Source organism: Hemibagrus wyckioides, linkage group LG27 (genome assembly GCF_019097595.1).
Source record: "Hemibagrus wyckioides isolate EC202008001 linkage group LG27, SWU_Hwy_1.0, whole genome shotgun sequence".
NCBI lineage: Eukaryota > Metazoa > Chordata > Actinopteri > Siluriformes > Bagridae > Hemibagrus > Hemibagrus wyckioides.
This window is the reverse complement of record NC_080736.1, coordinates 7,752,147-7,778,456: the sequence shown is the minus strand read 5'-3', so window position 1 is coordinate 7,778,456 and position 26,310 is coordinate 7,752,147. Positions and strand designations below refer to the sequence as shown.

The window sequence follows — 26,310 nt, the reverse complement described above, 5'->3', positions numbered from 1 at the left end:
TCATTTAGTGCAGAGGGAAAGACAGTGCACTCAGGAAGAAGAGACTGCATCTACAGGGAACAACAGGACGACCTGAATTCAGCCTGAAAAAGCAACAGAACGGGACAGAAGGAGAGGGAGTTGTGCTCAGAGGAGGAGCTGCTGTCCCAGGGCTGGCCCCTGCTTTGCAGCAGCTCCGTGCACAGGCGTGTGCGAGTGTGTTTGTGTGTATGTGAGGACGTGATGAGAGCACAGGGAGAGTCTGAGGCTCGGGGAGGAGCGAGCAGAATCGGCCGAGGAATCTTAGGTCTTGGTGAGGCGCAGGCAGCCTGCTGGAGCACAGGACTCGATTAAACAGGACAAAACTCGCACACTCGCTGGTAGAGTGTATTTTCCCTTTGACAGGGCAGAGTGGTGGGGGGGCAACTTTGGTCATTTGTTTTTATATCTCTATCTACTGAGCAGCGGCATAAAGGACCAGCATCACCGGCACCATGAGTCGATGGCTGAAGTGCACCTCCCTGTACTTTGTAGGTATCAGATGGATGCAAGAAGGTTTTACTCTTGGAACAAAATGTTTGATATAGAGCTTGCTTATAGTAGTTTGAAACTTTACTGGGAAACTTTTGTGTGTGTGTGTGTGTGTGTGTGTGTGTGTGTGTGCACATGCTTGCGTATTTGTGTGTGGTTTTTGGACTGACCTACTAAGCAAGAGTGACTTATGACTTTCTCCACAGCAGCTAGGAATCCTGGAATGTTTCTGGAGAATGCAGTGTTATATTTTGATCCTCTGGATTTCAGGTCTTGTTTTAACTTGTTGTCCAATCTCATTCTTGCGCTCAATTAAATTTGGCAATTGTTTTTTTGTCTCCTAATGCCTTTAAAATGCGAATGTTTTCCGAGGCGGAAAAAAAAAAAAACAGTATTAAAGAACTGGTATAGCTCCATTCCTCAGTTCGCAGATTTCCTCTTTTTTGACAGCTATTCACAAAGAGCACCAATCATTTCACTCACCTAACAATTCGAGCCTTACTGACAGTCTCTAATGCACCGAAGACTTTTTTTTAGCTGTTTTATTTAAAAGCATTACGCTGAATTAAACGTTTCGAACTTCTTCCTGTTTTGCAGAACACCGACTGGAATAAGTATGATGACAGGCTGATGAAGGCTGTGGAAAAAGGAGAGGTGGACAAGGTGTCAGCTGTCCTCAGTAAGAAAGGCATCATCCCCACCAAACTAGACGTGGAGGGCCGCTCTGCGTAAGTACACATACACACACGCACACACACACACACACATACACGATTAGCCATTTTGACATAGTCAAACAGACGGCTTTTAGTAATCGGTTCTGTTCTGGTGTCAAAGGTTAATAATGGTCTCAGGGAAGATTTGAATCTCCAGCCCTGTGTCTGTCTTATTGCATTATCCTAATAAACTATCATGTTCCTGGCTCTCCCATGAATCATAAATGTAAAGCATTGCTCTTTTACTTGAAAGAGCAAAGCCAATAAACTCCCATCCTCCTGAAAAGTTATGTTTAGAGGGCCGAATCCAAACTGAGTGTGGTGTGTGTTTATTGCAGCGGCGTATGGAAGTAATTATAATCTATTCAAAATGACTGGTATTTACAGAATCCTCACTGCCCTGTGTTTGGGTCTAATCTGGGCTGAGGCTTTCTGTGCAAACCAGAGGATACAAATCTGTCTAGAATTGTTGCTGTGGAACAGGGCCACTGGACCAGAAACATGTAGACAGCAAAGTAAAACCAGCAGAGACACATGGGTTATAAAACAAATCTTAGATGCAAAAGGAAAATACTTGCTTTTATAGGCTTTTTAGTAAGGAGTGACTAACGGGCTGCTTTTTATTATGGTTTAACGCTCTTTAATACTGGTTTTATTCCTCTTTGAATCCCTATGGCAGTAAAACTAGGATAGAGGGTTCCAGCGTTAAGCTTATTTTAATGCCAGCTTTGTTTTGCTTTGCAATCATAACCATAAGATGTTTCCACCCCTGGAGTATTTCTATCTGTGTGTGAGATTCTTCCTGTGACCCGGTGTAGAGAAGGGGCCTGGAGTTGTAATAAGGCTCTGGAATTTCTCAGGCCTAAATCAAGTGCATTCAGCACTGCCCAGTCGCCAGGGTGGCGAGGCAGCGTAACGGAGCTGGAGGTAACAAACACTGACTGATATATGAAGCACGCTCGTCAGCAGCAGCCTGCCCCTGGAGGAGCACCGACACCTTCCTGTTCTGTGGGAGGTCAAGTGCTCCGAGAGCATGCAAGGTCAGATGTTTTTGGGGCTTTTTAGATGTAAAGGATTCCACTGCTCATATATAGAATGGCCACACACTGATTTCATGTCTGTGTTGTTTCAGCTTGTAGTCAGAATATGATGGACGCAGCGGCTGTGGAGACCACAGGGAGGGTGCGCTGTAGTCCAGCTGCAGTTGCGGGTCACAATTTTAGAGCGGATTATACGCGCAGTGTTTTTCTTTAATAAAAATGTGTTTTGATGCCCCTTAGTAGAGAAACGGAGAGAGAGAGTATGTGGTGAGGTGCACATCTGTAGAGAATGTGATTACTGTTGCTAATCCAGGATTAACCAACTGGAAACAGAAACCCAACTGTCCCACATTTCCCTGCTGTTTTACTCGTAGGCGAATTTTAGTAACTTATTATACCAAAATCACAACATTCGTACGTTGCTGCTGGTTATTTTCGTGACGCGTTTATATAAAAAACAACGTAGTTGTTCGTTCACATGCATATCTTAAAATGCTTTCAAAATTGCCTTTCATTCAAGTAGTTGAAATTGTGAGAATTGTGTTGCTAGGTAACTGGGAAAGCTGCGAATAAGCTAGCTAATGATTTAGAGAGCAAACATATAATCGTTTAGTTTTTAATATGGACAGTGTACAGGCAAAGTGACTATAACAACAAGACAAACCCAGGATGAACATAAACATTACCCTCAAGTATGTTTGTGAATTAGAAATAAAACACTTTGCTTAGCTAAAATGGCCCTTTAGTTTTACTTATTGCCCACTAACTGGCAATAACTTCCTGGCTTCAGCTCTATTGAGAATCAGCATCAGTGAGTCATCTTCTGAAATCAGAAAATGTTCACTTATTGAGGTAACGTATCACACAAACTTAACATTTTAGATGTAGCTTTAACCATGTGCACGGACTTCCTTTCTGTTTCTCTGGGTTTTACTCTCTGTGTAAAGGTTAATGATCTAGTATGTTCTGACTGACGACTATCTGCTGCTGTAATGTGCATGTTCACAGTGTCATGTTCTTGCATTTGGGGGGTCTCTTAAGTGCCACCATGTCCCACAGACATACGTCATTTCAGTGTCTCTAAAAATGTCACGTATCCAGCGGAGGCATGGAAGGAGCTGGAGCCAAGCTAGAATGACATGTCTGGGTTCTGAACAGCCCTCTTGTCTCTTTGCCTGTCAACAACGTGGCAGCTCTAACAGTGAATTAATGTAGGAGGTCCTGCATTGCAGCAGGTCATAGCGCTTTTCTGGCCACACTGAAGGGCTTGCTGACGCTCGTCTTTTTGAGATTTTTATTAGAAAGCTGGGAGGTCTTGGAGATTGAGTGCATTTGTTGTAGTGTTATACTTTTTTGTTTTTGTTTAAAGAAATCAAATGCAGGTGTTGTGCTGGATAATTGAAGTAAGACACCCTCTGTTCTTTTGGTCAAGATGCAGAGCAGCTGTCCTTCTGTGGTGTAAGTAATTCAGTGCTGTGATCCGAGCAGTTCCCACAGTTGTATATATTTTGCAGTAGAATATCTAAGGCATGGTGACTTTCCTGAGCATTATGGATTATGTTCAACGACCTCATCACGTTAGCGGACCACGTGACGCCCTCCTGACTTGTAACTATACCCAGAAAATCATTCCCCTCCATTATGCGACAACAATAACCTCTGAATAACATGATGTAACCGTAAGCCAGGCAGCAGACAGCATGTCACTGGGGTTTCATGTTACACTTGGCTGGAATCCTTACACTTATCTGCGGCTTTTGCGTTCAGACCTGCAGGTCAAGGCCGTGGCATGCCCAGAGTTCTTCACAACACAGCTTTTAATAACAGTTCCCGAAGTAACGTGGCAGTGTGTGTGACTTCCCACACCTCTGAGCCCTCGAACAGAAATGCCTCATGTCCGGCTTGATCCTGCTCAGCACTCCGAGGATGGTGTTGACTGCTGTGACGGCTTGAGTATGAACAGTATGCTATAACAATGAGCTGCTGTGGACATAATTGGGATGCTTTAATGGCTTCTCAACCTTCACCTTGCTGTACATAATGTGCCATGCATTTATGTCACGGTAATCAGAGTTGTGAGTCTAAATCTAGTGTCCTGTTAAAGGTGAGGTGCATGATATCGAACAAGGAAGTGATGTAATGGTTGCTGATGTTCTCCTCACATTTCAGCAATATAATACCTCAGGGAAAAAAAAAACACTCACTGTAAATGGAAGTCAACCATCAACTAGTCAGTCAGGACAAGAAGGCTCAACTTGCCTGTTAAACATCTCCCAGCAATTCCATAACCTCCTGCTCTTCTGCTAGCAATCAGATATCCTAATCTATGGAAGGGTGGCATTTATATGGATTTGAAAATGCATTCTGTATGTGGGCTGTGCGGGTAAGGGTTGAGGATTGAGTTTCCCATCATCCTCTGTGAATGCTGATGTAGCCAGTTACAGCTGGCATCAATTTTCAGCAGTACATTGCCTATTTTATCGCTCCTTCGCTCCACATTCTCCTGTCACCCTCTCACGCGCTCTCGCTACCATTTCCAGCAATTAGATAGTTCTGTAATTTAATAATACTGAAATTCTGTGCTTTTACCTTAATTTACCCATTTCACTTGCTGTCTCTCTCTCTCTCTCTGTTTTCTCTCTCTCTTTTTGACTGTCTGTCTCTCTCTCTCTCTCTCTCTCTCTCTCTCTCTCTCCCCCGCTCTCTTTCTCTCTTTGGCCCTTTCTGTTTGTCTGTCTCTCTCTCTCTTTCTCTTTTTGGCCCTTTCTGTTTCTCTCTCTCTCTCACTCTCTCTCTCTTTCTTTGGTCCTTTCTGTTTTTGTCTGTCTCTCTCTCTCTCTCTCCCCCCTCCCTCTTCCCCACTCTCTTTCTCTCTTTGGCCCTTTCTGTTTCTGTCTGTCTGTTTGTCTGTCTCTCTCTCTCTTTCTCTCTCTGGCCCTTTCTGTTTCTGTCTGTCTCTCTCTCTCTCTTTCTCTCTTTGGCCCTTTCTGTTTCTGTCTGTCTGTCTCCTCTCTCTCTTTCTCTCTTTGGCCCTTTCTGTTTCTGTCTGTCTGTTTGTCTGTCTCTCTCTCTCTTTCTCTTTTTGGCCCTTTCTGTTTCTCTCTCTCTCTCACTCTCTCTCTCTTTCTTTGGTCCTTTCTGTTTTTGTCTGTCTCTCTCTCTCCCCCTCCCTCTTCCCCACTCTCTTTCTCTCTTTGGCCCTTTCTGTTTCTGTCTGTCTGTTTGTCTGTCTCTCTCTCTCTTTCTCTCTCTGGCACTTTCTGTTTCTGTCTGTCTCTCTCTCTCTCTTTCTCTCTTTGGCCCTTTCTGTTTCTGTCTGTCTGTCTCCTCTCTCTCTTTCTCTCTTTGGCCCTTTCTGTTTCTGTCTGTCTGTTTGTCTGTCTCTCTCTCTCTTTCTCTCTCTGGCCCTTTCTGTTTCTGTCTGTCTGTCTGTCTGTCTCTCTCTCTCTCTCTCTCTCTCTCTCTCTTTCTCTCTTTGGCCCTTTCTGTTTCTGTTTGTCTGTCTCTCTCTCTCTCTTTCTCTCTTTGGCCCTTTCTGTTTCTGTCTGTCTGTCTGTCTCTCTCTCTCGCTCTTTCTCTCTCTCTCTCTCTCTCTCTCTCTCTCTCTCTCTCTCTCTCTCTCTCTCTCTGCAGTTTCCATCTCGCTGCCTCCAGAGGACATTTGGATTGCCTTAGCGCCATCCTCGTTCATGGTGTTGATGTCACAGCCAATGATGCCACAGGTAACAATTCGTTCTTTTTTGGGCGCTATCATTGAGGAGCGCTTACAGTAAACACTTCACCGGGCAGTGAATAGGATTTATTCAGAACATAACATTGCCAGTCAAATGATATGCAAGGAAATGTGCACTGGAAAATTATGTAAATAAACTAGACATGCAAAAAATGTGGAGATGCTTAAAAGGCACGATCAGCACTCATCATACCCCCCTACCCCCCTATTTTTTTTAATATCAGTTTTCATTAATGGGTCTGAATTGCAATAAGTGATTTTTATCTTTACAGGAAAAAATGCTTTACACTTGGCAGCTCGGAATGGACATTCATTGTGTGTGCAGAAGCTTCTACAGGTATGTGTTTCTGCTGTCACCCTTTTTATCTGTACTCCAGCTGTTAGTGTAGTGGAAGAAGCTGTTAATGTGCTTTGTCCAAAGTCCTGAACTTGGGAAATGGTGGAAGATATGCACTTGTCGATCAGGGCCACTCCCATCAGCTTCAAACAGATGACCTGAGTGAATTCTGTAAAATGTATTATATGGCATAAAGTAAAAGAACCATAAAAGACAATCTGAAGTGCATAATGTGAGCACAGAGAATGAAATAGTTGTTTTTGCCTAATGATAAATTCTCCTGAAAGATCTATTCTCAGGCCCGTCATGTCACAATCACACATCGATTCATCATCCTGACATCTGATAATTACACTGCAGAGGTTGTGAAGAATTGACGGTCCAATTGAGGGTTCAGAAAGGCAAAGAGGCAAAAATAAGCCTTTTCATTTCATAGTGTCATCATTTAATGGCTATTTTTGTAGAGCGGAAAATTCAGGATTGAGCAACTGTCACTTTTTGTCATGTCCAAGTCACTGTTTTTATACGTTATTTTACATATAAATCTTTTTTAGTTTACTTTTGCAAAAGTAAGACGCTTTTTCATGCCTAATTTCGAAACACAATAATTACTATTACTATTATTTCTCAGTGATTCATTTATTTTTTAGTCTTGATTAAGCCAGAAACCATGATGTCAGTGTGACCTGCTCTACTCTTCTACCTAACGGATATGCTAAAAGCTCTCAAGAACTCCAGGGTGTTTGGAGTGTTGACAGGGTATATCTCTAGTCTAACCACCCCCTCTGTATTTCTGTGCCATCATGACAGAGGCCAGTGTAACCTGACCTACTGCTTTCGGTCCACCTCGAGCAACTCGCACTACCCAGGGTGCAGTTAACAGCTCAATCATGTGACCACGCTGCCCTTTTGGGAAGCTGTTGCTGGAGAGAGAAGGAAAGAGTGAGGAAATGATTAAGATAGTATTATAGTGAGTCAGGATGTCCAAACAAGCTTAGATTTGGCAGAAGAGAGAAAGGAACAGCGTGAGAATGAGCCTGATTTGGGATTTGGGATCTGGAACTGAATGTTCAGTTGAAGAGTGCTTGTGCCTTAGAAACACTTTTCCTGTACTTGACCTGCAGGCAACCATTAAAGGCGGCCAAATTATTAATCATCAGGTCAAGCAGTTATAGAAATAACATACAGGTCAAAACTAGCCATGTACACCCTGTGTTAAACTCCAAAATCATAAAGATGCCATTTCCAAAGTCTAAATATGCCATAACCTGGTTTAGTCCTAGTCAGTTCACACCCACCAGTTAGCCAGTTCCCACCTTCTCTTATCATACAACACCTACCAGTCTGGAAGGGTGAAGGCTGTCACATGCTTCCTCCAACCACTTCATTTTAAACCGCTTCTCATGTTGCGTCACTGGGCCACATAACACACACGAAGGGAAGCACTCTCTGTTCCTTTTTGATTGCATGAGCTCACAGATGCCCGTGATTCAAGAGGGGAGTGAGATTACGCCACCCTTCCCACACTGAGACCACTGCTGCTTTTGCAGTCTGGGTCTCCTGACTGCAGATGGCTGTGGCATCGACCCGGGATGCGAACTCGTGATCTCCTGAGGAAAGGCCGAATCTGTTAGCAAAACCATAACGATTCTCATTCAAGATAATAAAATGCCTTTTTCAATGCCATTTCACAACGGTTTCATCACAGCCCACAAAGATATGTGATAAACATGTAGCTAAATACAGACCCAACTGCATGGGGATGCCATCTACTTGGCAACCCTGTATGTGGTATGCCTTATTTATATGGTTAAATAAATCTACTGCTGCTTTTTTCATGACTATTTTATGTTCTTTGTTCATAGATATGATGTTAACTTTTAACATGAGTATGCAAACGCTGAGAATCTGCCTAAAGGAAAACAAATTATGTTAAAGAAAGACTTTTGTATCACTAGAAGTGGTAAAGCCTGAAAAAGTTCAGCTCTTTACTTTGTAATAGTCATACACTTTGTCCACTCAACAATACAAGTGATGCTCAATAAGGAATGATATTTTCTCTCTTCTTATGTTTCTCTTTTTTTCCTGTTATGTTTTTGGTTTGTTAGCGAGTTTCACCCTTAACGATCACCATAATATTACCACTGATAAATGTAAAGATGTTTCAGAAAGAATCAACGGTCTGTGTAATAACAGACAGTCAATGATGGTGAGAGAAAAAAATGAAAGACTTTCTGCACAATCCTAACAAAATATTTTTGAGCAGGAAAAACTGACTTTTGTACTGAAGTTAGTCTTTGTGCTCTTTAAGAGGTTTGTGTAGCGGATTGTGTAGCATTGTCGGTACGCAGACCTACGTAGGTCAATGGAAATTCTGCACAAAGATTGTAAAATCAATACGGGTTTGTGTGTTGCAGCATAACTGCCCTGTTGGAAATGTGGACCTGCAGGGAAGAACAGCCCTGCATGATGCTGGTGAGTAACATTTCATGTTTTTTTTTCCTCCCCACTGATCTTTTGTCTTGCTGAACTTTGCCTCTCTCTCACAGCGTTGTGACTCAGTCGTGCCAAAGCTAACTAACTCGGAGTTATAAAACACTTGTAGGATACAGTTTATAGAGTTCATACTTTATCAACTTGTTATGATTTAGAGTGTTAAGAAGATGGTACAGGGTATAATGATCAGGGGGTATAGTGATCATGGTATAATGACCATGCAGTATAATGATCAGGGGGTATAGTGATCATGGTATAACGACCATGCAGTATAATGATCAGGGGGTATAGTGATCATGGTATAACGACCATGCAGTATAATGATCAGGGGGTATAGTGATCATGGTATAACGACCATGCAGTATAATGATCAGGGGGTATAGTGATCATGGTATAACGACCATGCAGTATAATGATCAGGGGGTATAGTGATCATGGTATAACGACCATGCAGTATAATGATCAGGGGGTATAGTGATCATGGTATAACGACCATGCAGTATAATGATCAGGGGGTATAGTGATCATGGTATAACGACCATGCAGTATAATGATCAGGGGGTATAGTGATCATGGTATAACGACCATGCAGTATAATGATCAGGGGGTATAGTGATCATGGTATAACGACCATGCAGTATAATGATCAGGGGGTATAGTGATCATGGTATAACGACCATGCAGTATAATGATCAGGGGGTATAGTGATCATGGTATAACGACCATGCAGTATAATGATCAGGGGGTATAGTGATCATGGTATAACGACCATGCAGTATAATGATCAGGGGGTATAGTGATCATGGTATAACGACCATGCAGTATAATGATCAGGGGGTATAGTGATCATGGTATAACGACCATGCAGTATAATGATCAGGGGGTATAGTGATCATGGTATAATGACCATGCAGTATAATGATCAGGGGGTATAGTGATCATGGTATAATGATTAGGGTATAATGACCATGCAGTATAATGATCAGGGTAGTATGATGATCGAAGGATATAATGATCAAGGGGTATCATATACAATAATGTGGGTGTTAAGAAGATAGAGGGTATAATGATCAGGGGGTATAGTGATGATCAGGGTATGATGACCATGGAGTATAATGATCAGGGTAGTATAATGATCGAAGGATATAATGATCGAGGGGTATAATAAACAGGGTATGATCAGGGTATAATGATGATGAGCGTGTAATTACCAGTAATTATACATTGATGATGAGGGTGTTAAGAAGATAGTAAAGGTATAATGATCAGGGGGTATAGTGATGATCAGGGGGTATAATGATCAGAGTATAATAATCAGGCTATGATTAGGGTATAATGACCATGGAGTATAATGATCAGGTTATAATTATGGTATAATGATTAAGGTATAATCATGGGGTATAATGATCAGGGTAGTATGATGATCGAGGGGTATAATGATCAGGGTAGTATGATGATCGAGGGGTATAATGATCAGGGTATGATTAGGGTATAATGACCATGGAGTATAATGATCAGGTTATATGGTATAATGATTAAGGTATAATCATGGGGTATAATGATCAGGGTAGTATGATGATCGAGGGGTATAATGATCAGAGTATAATAATCAGGCTATGATTAGGGTATAATGACCATGGAGTATAATGATCAGGTTATATGGTATAATGATTAAGGTGTAATCATGGGGTATAATGATCAGGGGGTATAATGATTAGGTTATAATTATGGTATAATGATTAGGGTATAATAATCGGGTATAATGACCATGGTGGTATAATGATCGAGGGGTGTAATTAACAGTGTATGATCAGGGTGTAATGATGATGAGCGTGTAATGATCAGTAATTATCAGGATACAATGATGATGAGGGTGTAATGATCAGTAATGATCAGGGTATAATGATCAGGGTATAATTTGCCAGCTCCAGTTCTTATTTGTTTTGTGATTTGTCCATCACTGTATTTTTCTATCTGCAGTCATGGCCGGCTGCTCCTCCAGTGTTAAGCTGTTGTGTGACAGTGGGGCTTCGGTCAACGCTAGTGACTTTGTAAGTAATCAAAATTTGTACATTTTTCCCCCACTTTAATCTAAATCTAAAGGCTGCTCTGTTTGCTAAGAGGGTAGTGTAGCTAACAAGTACACAACAGGTATACACCCAAGTCTTAGCATCATGCTTCATACTGCCTTGTCTTTTGTGTATTTACATTTGGATTATATGGCAGACACTCTTATCCAGAATAACTTGTAGAAGAGCTTATTGGTCTGTAAGGTAAATGTATCATGCAAGAATAAGTATATCAAGCTAAAACCCTAAAAGGGAGGACTATTGCAACAAAAACAGTCCAAGTTATTAATTAATTAATTTAAAAGGTACTTATTTTAAATAAAGATAGTTTGGGTAGCTTTTTCAGTAGTGTTCATCATACAGCATTTCAAATAGAGTTGTTTAATAATTTAATTAATAATAATAATAATACAGTTATCAGCTACTGAATCCTTAGTCACTTTAGGGCAACATCACCCTTTTGCCTGTATATTTAAAACACCTAAATATACATAAATATCATATAAATATTCTCCACCTTAGTGCATCATTTCTTGAAAGACTGAAAGTGAATAAATTCCTGATGGCAAAGACTGCATGTGTGCAGTATAGGGAATAAACCGTTTTCAGATGATTCACTGTGGACAGGCATTTTTTGGAAAAAGGTTTGAAAGATCTATCCGGGTTTAACGTGGACAGAGACTAAGACTAGCGCTAGGGCTGAGCATGGGAAATGTACCTGATGGCGAGCGAGTGCTTGTGATGTGGGTTTACTGTATTGTTGTGTCCGTTTAAAGGCTTTTCTGTGCTACAGGTATAGTGTTACAGCTGTGGCTTTACGTGGAATGTGCTTCGTAACTGTTCATTCATCTCATTCATTCTAATGCAAAGTGCATTCAAATCTGCACTTCATTACAGTACTTGCTCTTCTTGAATAAAGTGAAAATTATTGTTAAAGAAGGAAGTGGTGGCTAAGTGGTAAAGGTGATTAGAAGGATGTGATTTTGAATCCCAGGACCACCAAGCTGCCATTGCTGGACCCTTGAGCAAGGCCCTTAACCCTCGATTGCTCAGTTGTACAAATGAGATAAATGCAAGTCGCTCTGGATAAGGGCGTCTGCCAAATGCTGAATGCTGAGTCTGAAATGTGTTGTGAAGAATGACATTTGGTGCCATTCTGTTTGTAGGATGGGAGAACTCCACTGGTGCTGGCCACTCAGATGTGTCATCCCCGTATCTGTCAGCTCCTGCTGGAACGAGGGGCGGACATCCGAGTGCGCGACAAGCAGAACAAGTAAAAAATACATTTTACCAGCATGTGCTCACTTAGGCCTACAATCAGGCTTAAGTAGAAATACAAGACGAGTTATTTATATACATGTGCGGTTCCTGTTCATGTACTCCTTTGTGCTGATTTATTGTGTAATTTAACGGAGTGATTATCTTGACCATAACTTGGTCTTGAATGCTTAACCTCTGGACTGTAAAATTCCCTCTGAGCAGTTCCCAAGACTTCCCAGGATGCTGTTTTTTTCTTCTTTCAACTCAAACAATCACTGAAACAGAACAATTTAAATTTAGACAAAAAAAGCAGATCACACTTAATGGGTGAAACGTGCAATTTAAGACATTAAGTATATTATTAATGAAATGAAAACAGTTAAGAAAAGTAGATTAGGATTAAAATAATAGCCTAATATAATGACAGAATGTTAAAGCTATTTGGATTGGCCTTGATCCCTTTCACTTTCTTACTTACCAGTTACGTCAGAAATGAATTATGTCTTCTTGGCATATTAAAAAATTCCTCAGATTTTGTTCTAAATAATCTGATTTTTGGGTGTATCTGTGCTGACCAGCACAAAGTTCAGAGGGATATATTTAGGTCCAAATAAATCTTTCTGAATGCAAAAAATGACAAGTGGATATATCCTGAATGAAGCCCAATCTATGTAGGACTTCCTCTTAAAGCAAAATATATCTTTTAAATATATATATAAAGATTTTTTCTTTCTAAATGCTAAAATTTCTAAAAATAAACAAAATGATCTGCAAATTTCAAGTTTAAAATGAGTATAAAATCTCTAAAAATGGTTTTAATAATTGTAATATATTTAGTTTATTGTAACCTTATAATAATGAAATTCTTTTGCCAGAGACTGCTTCAGATTATAAATATAAATGAAATATTCTATATATATATATATATATATATATATATATACATACAAAATGTATACAAAAGCTAAAAAAAACCCCACCATATTGCACATAATATGATATTGCAAATATACCAGATCATTGTGACTCTAATCATGCTATTTCCACCTGCTGTCATTGTTTGCAGTGAGTTTAAGTGCATATATTTAATGCTATAGTTCAGAATACTGACGTATTAAACACATATGCCATGTGCTCTTCTAGAACCGCCTTGATCCTGGGCTGTGAATTTGCCTGTAAAGATGCTGTAGAGGTTTTGTTGAAGAGTGGCGCTGATGTCACTGCTGTGGACAGCTTCAGCCATGACAGCTATCACTACGCCCGACTCAGCAAAAACCAGGAGCTCATCAACCTGGTCAAGAGCTACCTGGATAATGCAAAAGGTAAGATCACCTCAGTGAGCAGCAAGTAATAGATCCATCCATCCATCCATCCATCCACTTAAGTGTGGTGGTAGCTGTGTAGTTATCATGTTTATCTCCAGGGTTAGGGGTTTGATTCCCAGCTCTACCCTGTGTATGAAGTTTACATGTCTTCCAAAGTACATGAAAGACACACATTTGCTTCTTGTTGGAAAACTTACTTCAAGGTGACTTCTCAAGTCCCTGTCTTGTGAGCCAGTAGAAAACCCAAGGGAGTGGCTATGGAAGCTTTGCCCCGTTTTGACGCCTTTGCTTGGTACACTGCCCCGTCTTTGCCTGCTAGGATTCTCTTGTCGGCAATGTGTGCACCTCAGGTTTAACCTTAATCTGATTTACCAAATATTTTCATGAAAAATAATAGAAATCTGTCCTTGCCGCAGAGCAAAACAGAATAAGATGTCGATGTCTAAAAATAGATGTGATGAGTCAGTTAGGGTGAAGTTTAAAGGGTTTTTATAAAGGGAATATGTTCGTCTTGGTCAGTGTAGTGTTACTGTGCACTCATAGGAGTATAAAATGACCATATTAAGGGATTAAATGAAGGATGGAGAAAGGAAAATGATTAAGGCTTTTTAAAAGAGGACTGCAGATGGGTGAAAGAGGGAAAGTACATGCATGTGGCGTGGTGGTGTAGTGCTGGTGGAACAGCAGGGACTCATCTAGGAAAGTGAGCTGTACAAAAGAGCCAGCCAGGTGTTCACTGCGTGGAGCAGCTACATCATCGTTTTGTCGAGTGTGTGTGTGTGTGTGTGTGTTACACTGCCGGCTATGTAAGTCACTTGTTTGTTTGTTTTTTTTCATTTTTCATTAGAAAAGGTCTACATGATGCTCGTATAGATAATCACTGGTTTTCTTTACGAACTCTTCTCTGAATTGCACTCTAATGAATGCAATCTATCACTCTGTACAGACCGAGCTGTCACGTTAATATTTTAACACTTCCTTAATCTGTATTCACAGCCAAAGAAGCCAGCAGAGTGGAGCTGAAGAAGAGACAGGTACTGCTATATAGTCACACTACACACTCTGTAATACTAATACTTTGTCACTAAACTACACCTCAGATATGAGTTTGGGGATTAAATCTTTATTTTGCAAATAATAATTGGGAATTATAGCAATAAGTGAGAAAGAACACTTTTTGTAATCCAGCATCTGTCAAGAAGAAGAAATTAATAATTCAAAATTCAGCCAATCAGGACAGGTCGAATATTTCGCCTGTCGATCGATGAAGCAGCCATCCTGTAGCTTCAAATCAACATTAGCTTTAATAAATGTCTGCCAAAACTATTGAGCGTAACTTTAAGAAGAGGGAAGTGATTGTAATCAGTCAGTAATTTAGTCAGTTTTCCGTTTACATTAGCCTACCCATTTTAAGAGATTTACATCCTCCCACGTTTGTTTTATTTGCTTTTATTATTTGTCATTATTTGGGAATTTTTTCATATTTGGTTTATTTGATAAAGCTTAGATTAAATCTAACGCCTGTTGGTTTTAGTGATGGAGCTGTGTGAGAAAACAACCTAGGCTGATACTGGAATAAACCCTGTGCGCTTGACTTGCACTCCGTTTCTCAGCTTGACGTTACTGCCACCTGCTGTTTGAAAAAGAAAGTGCAGTGTTTTAGCAGCAAGGACAACGATCTTTATTTTTAGGCCTCAGCAGATGTATGGTTGTGATCAGTTGGTAGTGATTTCCATCCAGTTCAGCTGACTCTCTCTTCCTCTCTTGTGTCTGCAGCTGTCTGTGGATGTGGCCCTTGAGACGTCATCTAACAGGGATCAGATTATTCATGTAAGTGGAACTGATTGCATGTATCTATTTGGCTCGACAGAAATATTTATCCAGTAGGCTACATTTTTGTGCGTTCTTCTTCAGGATCTTGAGAAGCAGAATGAGAGCCAACAGGAGATTCTGAAGAAGTATCATCTGGAACAGAGAGCTCTACTGGACAAAGTCAGTGTTCTGCAACAGCAGCTCAGTCAGGTATGTATACACACACACACACACACACACACACACACACACACACACACACAAACCCTCAAAGATGTTTTTGACCCCATGCAAAATCAATACCTGAAAACGGCCTTTTCAGCTAAAACAGTGGTCAGACCAATAGAAGTTGCCCAGTGGAACAAAGAATTTACTAAAGAGGAATATGTGATTATGTGGGGTTGTGGTAGTTTAGTAGTTAAGGCATTGACTACTGACCAGACTACTGATCGGAAGGTTTTGTGTTCGAATCCCAGGTCCACCAAGCTGCCACTGCTGAGCCCCTGAGTAAGGCCCTTAACCCTCAATTGTTTAATTGTATAAAAAAGTGATAAAAATGTACGATGCTCTGGATTAGGGTTTGCCAAATGCCAGAAATGTAAAATGAAGACACTGTGAAATATACACATTTTCCACTAGTGGCACTTAGTACGAAATTAATTCAGGTGAACGTCGACTCCATGAACCTCATTTTTGTGAACTAGTAGAAATCAAGAGCAGAAGGCTGTGGTCACTGGCCAGTAAATGTGCAGGAGAAATTGGTAAAGTAATAAAAAATGTATTGAAGGGAATTTTAACACAAAATGTCACTGACCCTCACCGGGATAAAGCACTTTAGCGATGATGAATGAATTCATGCTAATGGAAAGCTCCGATGTTGAAATAAGATTTCACTGGAAGCTTTTTGATTAAATTATACTGCAAGAATATGGTTACCTACAGTAAAAAAAAAAAATCCTGCATAGAAATATATATATATATATATATATATATATATATATATATATATATATATATATACACACGTGTCGCTTCTTCACTGAAAAGAGGCATCTATACAAACAGCACATTACTAATACAGCATGCTATTTATCATGTATGCTGGTGGCATTTCAGCCAACTTGTTCACCAACATACGCTAGGGCTTTTCTGATTAAATACTTTCAGCCTTCTAAAATTTTCTTTTTATAATTCCAGACCCTGTATATGTTTTTAACATACTTTGCTATGCATTCTTAGGTCCTTATATACACTATATTGCCAAATGTTTTGGGACGTCTGCCTTTACATGCACTTGAATGTAATATGGTGTTGGCCCGCCCTTTGCAGCTAGCAACTGTTCTCGGAAGGCTTTCCACAAGGATTAGGAGTGTGTTTATGGGAATTTTTGACCATTCCACTAGAAGCACATTATGTGTGGTCAGGCACTGATGTTGGATGAGAAGGCCTGGCTCGCAGTCTCCGCACTAATTCATCCCAAAGGTGTTCTATTGAGTTAAGGTCAGGACTCTGTGGACCTTGCTTTGCGCACTAGTGCGCAGTCATGTTGGAACAGGAAGGAGCCATCCCCAAACTATTCCCACAAAGTTGGGAGCATGAAATTGTCCCAAATGTCTTTGCATTACGACTTTCTTTCACTGGAACTAAGGGGCCAAGCCCAACCCCTGAAAAACAACACCAGAATTCAGTTATTTGGAGGGGTGTTCCAAAACTTTTGGCAATATAGTGCATCTTATCGCTGCTCATACCGTAGTGTGGTTGAATTCTTGACTCTGATTGGTTGGAAGGTTTGGGTTAATGTGATGAAACTGCACGTTTCTGACATTAGTTCTGGCTGTAACATTGGTTTCTGTATAAACAACTGATATAAACCTCTCATACACAGAGGATAGTCTGTCAGACGCTCCATATTATCCAAGCCTGATGATAAATGTTCTTGTTTAACAAAGGAAAAACATCAAAACTTCGAAGCAGTGAAGTGTTTTGTTAGATGTTTATTTAATATTTCAGTAAGTCAGTACGTTTCTCTACATGGGTGAGCGGCAGAGGTATAAACAGAGAAGCTGGTTAGGGAAACAGCCGTTTACTGCTGTGATGTCAGGAACAAGCTTTTCACCATGGCATAATAGTAAAGGTAACAATAAACCGTTAAAAGCTCAGCAGCACTGTGCATTCTGGCAAAAAATTAAGCTTCAACCCGACTGTGAATCATTTTTTGTATAACCACACACTCTGTTTTGTGTTGCTCCTTACATTAACTTTTCACTAGGCATGTATCTGGAATTAATCTGTATTTTATTGCCCTCTGCTGTAAATACAGTCCATGGTTTATTTTATTTTATCCCCTTTACAGGAGAAGTCGATGGTGGAGGACATTCACAAAGAGGTAATTTGCATGTCGTCGGGTCGTTCTCTACGGCTCTTTTAACAGCGCGTCTCCAGATCAGCTTTTTTTATAACGCTTAAGCATAAAAGATGACCGATTCTCCATTTCTTCTCCCGATGCTGTAATCAGAGGGAGCATCTGAAGCGCATGCTGTCTGCCAGAGAGAAAGAGACCACAGCTCCTGAGACTGTGAAGGTTCAGCTCCGGAGCCATCTGGTGAGTGTCTAGCCGGGCAAATAATAATGAAACACCATGCAGCATCATGGGGCCTGTGTTCTCTCCATGTTAACATGGTGACTAATAATTAATACATTTGCATGATTTTATTTTGCAGGGAGAATACTCGGGCCAGTCCGTGATTAAAGGTGAGTTAATAATGTGACTTAAAGGCCTAAGCCTCCTGCTGAGTTTGAGAAATTTCCAGAATCCGTTCTTATGGATTAATCTGACTCTCTTAACGAAGACTTGATGGGGATTTTATTAATATTTTATTTTTCTATGCAGGGAAAGAAACTGTTCTTGTCAGACAAGGTCAAAGTCTGGATTCAGCTCAGGTAAAGCATTCTTTTCCCCCTGATGTGTGACGCTGTTTCCTTTTTGTTATAATAATTTCTAGTTTTTTTTTTTTTTTTTAGTGCAGTTTTTATTGTGTAAAAGAAAACTTTTCTTTTGGTGTAATACAGCAGTAGGATTTTCTGATTGAAACTGCGCTCTGTCTCTGCTTGACCCTGTGTGCTATACATAGGCAGACTGTCTGAGATGTTCAGTTTAGTGAAAATTGTTTTTTTTATCTTTTTCATTTTCTTCTGTCACCTGTTTGAGTCATGGAGGAAATTTAATCTACTGCCTTCAAGACACTGCATATGAAAATGAAGACTTTGGCCAGATTTTTAGATGTATTGCATCTATAACACATTTTCTCTTACGATGTAACAAATAAAATGCCAAAAATGTCTTTTCTGTGTTTTTTTAATTGCGATCACTGTATCCATCATGAAAATAAGGGTGAAAATCACATCCTGCTGAGCTGCTGGCCTAATTTTGCTATCTGCACTTTCTGATTGCAGGTTTTGCAGCCTTCTGTTCCATCACGTTCCATATCCAGGCCATTAGAGCTCTCTCACCCAGTGATTGCAACCCCTAACGAGGTGGAGACATTACGTCAGGAGCTAAGGTCCACCCGTAAGCAGCAGGAGGCTGCACAGGAAGAAATAGAACGCCTCCAGGCAGCGCTCACACGAAAGACCAAGGAGTGTGAAGAGCTTGTCCAGAGTCGTGATGCCACAAAAAGAGAATCAGATCGGCAGATTCAGGAGCTGGAGGGAGCGTTGGGAGACGTCCAGAAGAGGATGCTGGACTCTGAATCTAAGGTCAAGCAGCTACAGCAACATGTGATCACGGTAAAGGAACATCTCGGCAACCAAATGTTAGATGACCTGAAAGCTCAGCTCAATGAGGTCAAGGTTAAATATGAAGGTGCATCAGCTGAGGTCGGCCGAGTCAGGAATCATTTGAAGCAGAGCGAGAAAGCTTTAGAGGAATATAAAAAGAGTGAAGGTCTGTTGGCTGAAGATGTAGAGAAGCTGACAGGTGAGCTGAACGCATTGAGAGAAGAGCGTGATGAGATAGCTGCGACTCTTCTAGGAATGGAGACTCGTGCTAAAGAATCAGAGAAACGTCTGGGTGTCATGGTGCCTGGAGAGAAGTTTGACAACATGAAGAACCTTCTGACTAATGCGGTGGACGAAAAGGAGAGGCAGCTGGTGGAGCTGCGGGAGGATTACGATCGTGTTCTGGAAGAGGTGGCCGAGCTCCACAGGGAGGTGGACCACCGGGACACTGTCCCCCTTCAGGAACATGAGAGACTCAGGGTGGCTCTGGAGGAACAGAGTGATGTACTGAAGAAAAAGTTAGCAGATGTCACTTCTAAATGTCAGTCACTGATCTGTGAAGTCGAGGACGGTGAGGATGAGAAGGAGCTACTTCGAGAAGAGCTGCATGAACTCAGCAAGAACCTCCAGACCCAGTTTGTTCCTCTTGAGACTCATGAGAAATTGGAGAGAACTCTGAGTCTTGCTTTGGAGGAGCTTAAGGACCAGCTTGATGAAGCAACCGGAAGAAGAACTCATGCTGAAGAGCAGTTGAGGAGGCTCCAAGAGGAGATGACTTCTCTGACTGAAAACATGAGCATCCTGAAGAGCACGCACATACCCAACGAAAAGTACGAAAGTGAAATGGCTGCACTTTCAGCCCGTAAAGCAGTGATGGAAAAGGATCTAGAGAATCTCCAAAAGAAGTACAAAGATAAAGAGAAGGAGCTTGAGGTTGTGGTTGCTGAGAACATTGCACTGAAACAGAGCTTGGAAGGACAGTTTGTTAAAAGAGAAGTATATGAGAGAGTGCAGAAAGAGTTACAAGAAGCTTTGCAGAAAGCCAAGGCAGAAATTCACAAATTGGAAGAAGATGGAAAAGTTAAAGAAGACGAGTTGAAGAAGGTGAAAGAGGGAAGCGTTATGTTAAAAGAAAACCTGCAGGAGACATTGGAAAAGGACTATATTAGCATTATGGACCATGAGGCAATGAAAAGCCAGTTAAACAGACATTTAGCTGAAGCAGAAAATAATGCTAAAGAAGCATTTTCCAAGTACAAGTCTATTCAAGAAAGTACTTTAAAACTTCACAAAGAAATTGAAGATCAGAAGAAAGAGCTGGACACTATTCATGAAGCCATTCAATCGAAATTTGTGCCAGTGAGTACCCTGGAGGAAAAGGAAAAGGCTTTCAATACCACTGTGAAGGATCTAAGAGAGGAATTAGGAAAAATGGAAGAGAAATACAAAAGTGCAAAGACTGACGTGGAACATGAGAGACATGACAAAGAGACTGTGAAATTAGAGATGGAAACTGTGCAGAAGAAACTGGAGGCAAACATGGTGTCTAGTGAAAAATACAGAGAAATAGAAGAGGGCTATAAAGGCCAGATGGAGAACTTGAGTCTAAAGTTAGTGGAACTGGAACAGCAGTACATGGAGGTAACTGTTCAGAGAGCTGAACTGGAGGAGCAGAACTCGCTCTGCAATGCTGAAATGAAGAACCTTCAAGACCGTCTAGAAAATGAGTATGTTCATCTTGAGAAGTTTGAGTGCATGAGGAACTCGCTGACCTGCAGTTTGCAGGAGGCACAGGCTGAGTGCAAGACCCTCACTGAGGCCTACAATTTGGAGGTCCAGCGCATCCACAAACTGGAGAAAGAGCTGCAGAGTCACAGTACTGATGCTGACTTACTGGAGCAAAACAGCCATGCCAGAGAGACCCTGGAGAGAGAAGTGGCCAAGCTCCGTTTGGCCCTGAGGGAAGAAGAGGAGATCAGTGCCCAGAGGGCTGAGGACGTCTCCACTCTGCAGTCAGAGCTCCTTAGAGCAACACATGCTTTGGATGAACTTCGCAGTCATGAAGGTCAGTTGGTCGAGCTCAAAGCTGAGAAGCAGAGGCTAGAGGAGGAGGTAGGGGAGCTCAGTGATAGGCTCTTAGGTCTAGAAGAGCAGTGCGAGGAACTATACCAGGATGCAGCCAAGGCGAAAGATGCCGAGAATAGAGCAAAGATGGAGACTGAGGCCCTGCAGGCCAAAAGCAGCTCGATTGAGAAAGAGATCCAAGATCTTAAAGAGAGATACGATGACTCACTCAGCACCATCGGAGACCTCCAGAAAAGGATTCAGACTTCCTCAGAGCAGACCGAGGCCAAAGACAAAAGGGTGAGGATTATAATGTTCTTTTTGAATAGTCATCTAAAACATTTGGACTACTAGATGTCTGATTTCCTGCAGATCTTTACCTGATGTGTGTAACAGAAAGTCTTTCAAATCAGCATGCTCTTGAAACCTTTGTTTGTCAGCCACTTATGTTTTAAATAAGTGAATCTGTGTGTTTCAGATCACAGAGCTGTTGGCAGATGTGGAGAGGTTGAAACAGGCTCTCAATGGTCTGTCCCAGCTGGCTTACACTGGCAACACTCCCAACAAGAGACACGCTCAACACATTGACACACTCCAGGCGCAGGTCAAGAGCCTCCAGCAGCAGCTGGCTGTAAGTAGCACTTTCAGGCTAAACACTTCCAGTGCATCTACAAACATGGGGCACATTACAGTAGGGCTCGGTAATTAAACATGATTTAGTTTGGCATAAAACAATAGTGTTTGGTTACAATGGAAATAAATATGCCAGTCGATGCTGATTAGACTAAACTGGCCCATCCAAGCTTCAATCGTGGAACAGTGGAACGTGCGAAGCATCAGGGATGTGTTGCTGTTTTCCTTCAGTGGGATTTAAATGAAACCTGTTATTTTTATATTGTCTAACTGCTGTGTTGCGTATGAAACCGTGATCCCAGTATATACGATATAATAAAAGCTATAGAAATAAATGATAAAGTATATCATGTAATTTGGCTAGCAGGCAATCCACCAAAATATAACACGCAATTCTTGTTCACAATTTCTGATAAACTGTCAAACATGACCCAAGGAGGTGGTAGTGAAAGTCTTTTAATTACCTTGAATATAGTACTTGACCACAAATAGCTCATTTTCTATTCATTATTAAGCTGTAACAGTCATTAAATAACATCCTGGGTTTTTTTTTTCAGGAACAAATGAGGAAATATCGATAGCAATAGCTCATCTAGCCTGTTTCTCAGTCGCTTCCAGAAACTGTTATGCATACAAACATCATGAATAAGTACACAAAGATGAACCATGAAGTCACACGGTCAGGGAGCAAATACACCTCATTTTCAGCCAGCCCACTTGGTTTTCCGGCAAAAATAAAATGTTAATGAAATTCTCATATTTATGATCGAATCTATGTTTTATTATGTGCCTGAATGAGTCACCGAGGTGAAACCGGGCCAGAGAGAGACTGGCCGAGTCTCAGGAGAAATTGGATTACATGAAAAAGCCTCACTGAAGCCGTTTCCCAAGTTTATTGCATTTGGTTTTGTATTTTATTGAGTTTGATCCATTTGATCCACACAACATTCTTTTTCATAAAAGTGGATGTTCTGTGGATGGATTTAAACTGTGGTTTACAATCACTGTGACGAAGGAGGGAGGGAGGGAGAGAGAGAGAGAGAGAGAATGTATATAAGTGAGGCCTTCTGCTACTCTGAGCTCATAAGACATGAGAATAATAGAGTTACAATAACACAAACTCCGACTGTCTGACTCACTCACAATCACACACTCACTGGGAAAAGTGCAACCACTATTTACAGTTGAGACACATTCACAAGAGACATCTGCTCCTCATTACCCACAACCTCCCTGTTGATCTCTCCTTTCTTCTCTGTCACAGGATGCTGAGAGGCAACACAGAGAGGTGGTTTCAATTTATCGAACTCATCTTCTCAGTGCTGCACAGGTACGTCTCAAGCGCACGTGTACGTACATGTCTGATTGTTTACGGTTTCATAGTCCTATCCGTCATCGGTTGTTTGTGAGGTGGTCTAGAGAAACGGATCAGATGATGCTGTGGCTGGAAAACAAGACTGAGATTCATGATTAAAGATTTTTATGTCACAGTTATGTACAGTATAGAACTTGCAGTGATGTTAATACCTAGGCCACTCCTCCTGCATATACATAAACAAATCTGATTACTTTTAATACCATGATCTATGAAGGAAGTCTACACTTCCATGTACATATAAAAGAACCAAGAATAAAAATAACCACTGTATTTTCTTTACAAACATAAATTGTGTATACACCGATCAGGCATAAAATTATGACCACCTGCCTAATATTGTGCTTGTCCCCCGTTTGCTGCCAAAACAGCCCGTCATGCACTGTGTATTCTGACACCTTTCTGTCAGAACCAGCATTAACTTCTTCAGCAATTTAAGCAACAGTAGCTCGTCTGTTGGATCGGATCACACGGGCCAGCCTTCGCTCCCCACGTGCATCAATGAGCCTTGGCCGTCCATGACCGTGTCGCCGGTTCTCCACTATTCCTTCCTTGGACCACTTTTGATAGATACTGACCACTGCAGATCGGGAACACCCCACAAGACCTGCAGTTTTGGAGATGCTCTGATCCAGTTGTCTTGCCATCACAATTCGGCCCTTCATCAAATCCTTACACTTGCCCATCTTGCTTCTAACACATCAACTTTGAGGACAAAATGTTGACTTGCTGCCTAATATATCCCACCCACTAACAGGTGCCATGATGAGGAGATGATCAGTGCTATTCATTTCAGTAGTCATAATGTTAAGCCTGGTCGGTGTACAACAATTGTGTGTTTCAGTGGCTTTCAATGGAATTTGACCAGAATCTTAAAAATGTCACTTTTGATGTAAACTAGACCAAATGCTTAAATAGAAAAATTAGTTAAATTGCTATAATGTCCATGCTAAAATGCGTTAATGTTACTTCTGGTTGCAAAAAAAACACGTAGTTTATACAGTATGTCAAACTGACCATTATGAAGTATTTTCCCAGGCCGACTCTCATGGTTCCATGCTTCCGGCTAAAGAAGTGTCTGAATCCAGATTTGCTCAGACTGTAACGGCATTGACTCGCTTGTGTTTTGCAGGGTCACATGGATGAAGACGTTCAGGCAGCGTTGCTACAGATTATCCGAATGAGGCAGCAGTTTGTGTGTTAAACCCGGCCTAGAGACGCTCTCCGACTCAAATCCACTGCATCCACTGAAGGTGTGCAGTTAGTAAACAGGATCAGCCAAAAAGCATCAAAGATATTAGAAATGTCACTAATCACAGATCAGCATCCACGTCATAGACTTTTTAGGTTACTGAACTCTAGTTTTCCTGGGCCTTTTTTCCTTTTACCTTTTACCGTGTACCTTTTAAATTATAACCTTAATTAAAAGCTAATTAAAGGTACATCTGTGATCCTTAATAACAACCTTATAATTGAATGCGTTTTAAAGCTATGATCCGTTCACGCTACCACATAAAACATATATGCTTTCTAAGATATAGAAGAAATAGATTAGAATGAATAGATTACTATTTTTTTCTGGTAGTGATGCTTATAAATAATCTGTTTGAGATGCTGAGGAAGAATAATTGAGTGGTTTGATATTTTGTGTTGTAGGTTTGCTTTGGAAGCATAATGGAAAGGCTTAGGGAAGAAAAAGAATCAGTTTCCCCCTCTTTTCTCCCAAGCTGCAGTGCATTGTGGGATTTCCTATTCTGTACTATGCTTTTAGATTAATAAATTGGTCACCTTTTCTTCTGTACACAGACGAAAACTACATTTTTTTTTTAGATATTTTCCAATAACACTGGTCAGGGAGCAGGACTCCTGCACTTTTTTTTGTCAGGCACAAAATGTAAGGTCCAGGTGATTTGACCCGTACTTAGAATCAACCTTTTTTTAAAAAAATAATAAGCTTGATCACGTTTCGCTCACTGATGATGTGGTAGCCAGCTGTGCGTTCATGGATTTGAGTCAGTGGACGTTAATGGTGCTAGGTGACACACGACACAGCCTGGAGACGATGCCCGGACGATGCTGCCCTCTTGTGGTGTGACTTGGCTGGCCAAGTTTTGATGACATGAATAGTTCTTTGTGGTTCATTTCACTGTATAGCTGCAGATGTGATGCATTTGCGATTATTGTTATTATTATTATTATTATTATTTTTTTCTCGGTGCTTCCGAAATCTGATATTTTTTATCAGGGCTTTGTACTACTTTTGATTAATGGTCACCATGTTTATGGTAATACTATTCAGCAGGACTGGACTAGAATGACACAAGGTACTTTTTCATTTTATTAATGCCCCCCCCCTTTCGGAAATAGTACAGTGCATTCAGACGCCACTAGCTGACCTGTAGCTTTAGCACTGACATTAACGATAAACTACAACAGCAAGTTTACTTTATTGACTGCGCCTCTACGCTAAATGACGATGCTGATAATTTATTGTGTAAAAAATGGCTACTGATTTTTACTAACTTATATGAACTGAGGTTCTGTGTAGACCGTGCCAAATCTTACATGAGGAGACTAATCATTTTAAATTCTGCTATTTGATCTTGAACTAGTTTGCTTTATATTTTACAGAATTATATTCTTTCTTTTTTTGTTTTCTTTTAAACAATTGTGAATTCTAACACCAATAAAAGTGCCTGCTTCAGACAAAAAGTCTCAGTCTGTTCATATCAGGATGAAACCTAGGAAATTAGAGGTGGGACTGTGTTTCTTTTAATTATTTATATATTTATTTATTTATTTATTTATTTGTGTATTTATTTGTTTATTTATTTAATAAATCCATTCCTTGCAGACTCCCTTGACCAAACCCACCTGTGCAGAAAGCTTTAGCTGGCTCCATTTCCCCCAAAATATAAACAAATTAATCATTTAAACCGCAGTGATGCTGAGGAGGATGAGCCCCCAGTACTCTCCCATGTTAATACACAACGAATTTATCTGTTACATGAACATAGCAGAGTACAATATTAGGTGTAAACATCCATTTTTTTTTTTTTTTTTTTACTTTTACAGTAAATTAATTTCACATTTGGGTTGATGCTGTTAAAATAATCAATAGGGATTTCAGTGTGTTATTTAGCATGCCTAGTGGCCTTCTACA

At 40.7% G+C, this 26,310-nt stretch overlaps 1 protein-coding gene across 2 annotated transcripts in view; it reads left to right on the top strand.

The window, feature by feature from the left end:
* Nucleotides 1-25,852, top strand: part of uacab (uveal autoantigen with coiled-coil domains and ankyrin repeats b) — a 51,458-nt gene extending 25,606 nt beyond the window's left edge. Inside the window, exons 1-19 of one of the 2 annotated variants that reach the window (XM_058381732.1) lie at nt 11-509; nt 1,108-1,238; nt 5,900-5,988; nt 6,272-6,336; nt 8,754-8,811; nt 10,813-10,883; nt 12,068-12,174; nt 13,305-13,483; nt 14,483-14,520; nt 15,263-15,316; nt 15,401-15,508; nt 17,652-17,684; nt 17,814-17,900; nt 18,019-18,049; nt 18,189-18,238; nt 18,752-21,439; nt 21,618-21,770; nt 23,037-23,102; nt 24,280-25,852. In XM_058381732.1, coding sequence (XP_058237715.1) covers nt 474-509; nt 1,108-1,238; nt 5,900-5,988; nt 6,272-6,336; nt 8,754-8,811; nt 10,813-10,883; nt 12,068-12,174; nt 13,305-13,483; nt 14,483-14,520; nt 15,263-15,316; nt 15,401-15,508; nt 17,652-17,684; nt 17,814-17,900; nt 18,019-18,049; nt 18,189-18,238; nt 18,752-21,439; nt 21,618-21,770; nt 23,037-23,102; nt 24,280-24,351 — 4,116 coding nt within the window. In that variant the 5' untranslated portion in view covers nt 11-473 and the 3' untranslated portion in view covers nt 24,352-25,852. Of the gene's footprint in view, nt 1-10; nt 510-1,107; nt 1,239-5,899; nt 5,989-6,271; nt 6,337-8,753; nt 8,812-10,812; nt 10,884-12,067; nt 12,175-13,304; nt 13,484-14,482; nt 14,521-15,262; nt 15,317-15,400; nt 15,509-17,651; nt 17,685-17,813; nt 17,901-18,018; nt 18,050-18,188; nt 18,239-18,751; nt 21,440-21,617; nt 21,771-23,036; nt 23,103-24,279 lie in introns of those variants that run through there. The other variant, XM_058381731.1, reaches the window with a different exon arrangement.
* Nucleotides 25,853-26,310: the final 458 nt, after the last annotated feature.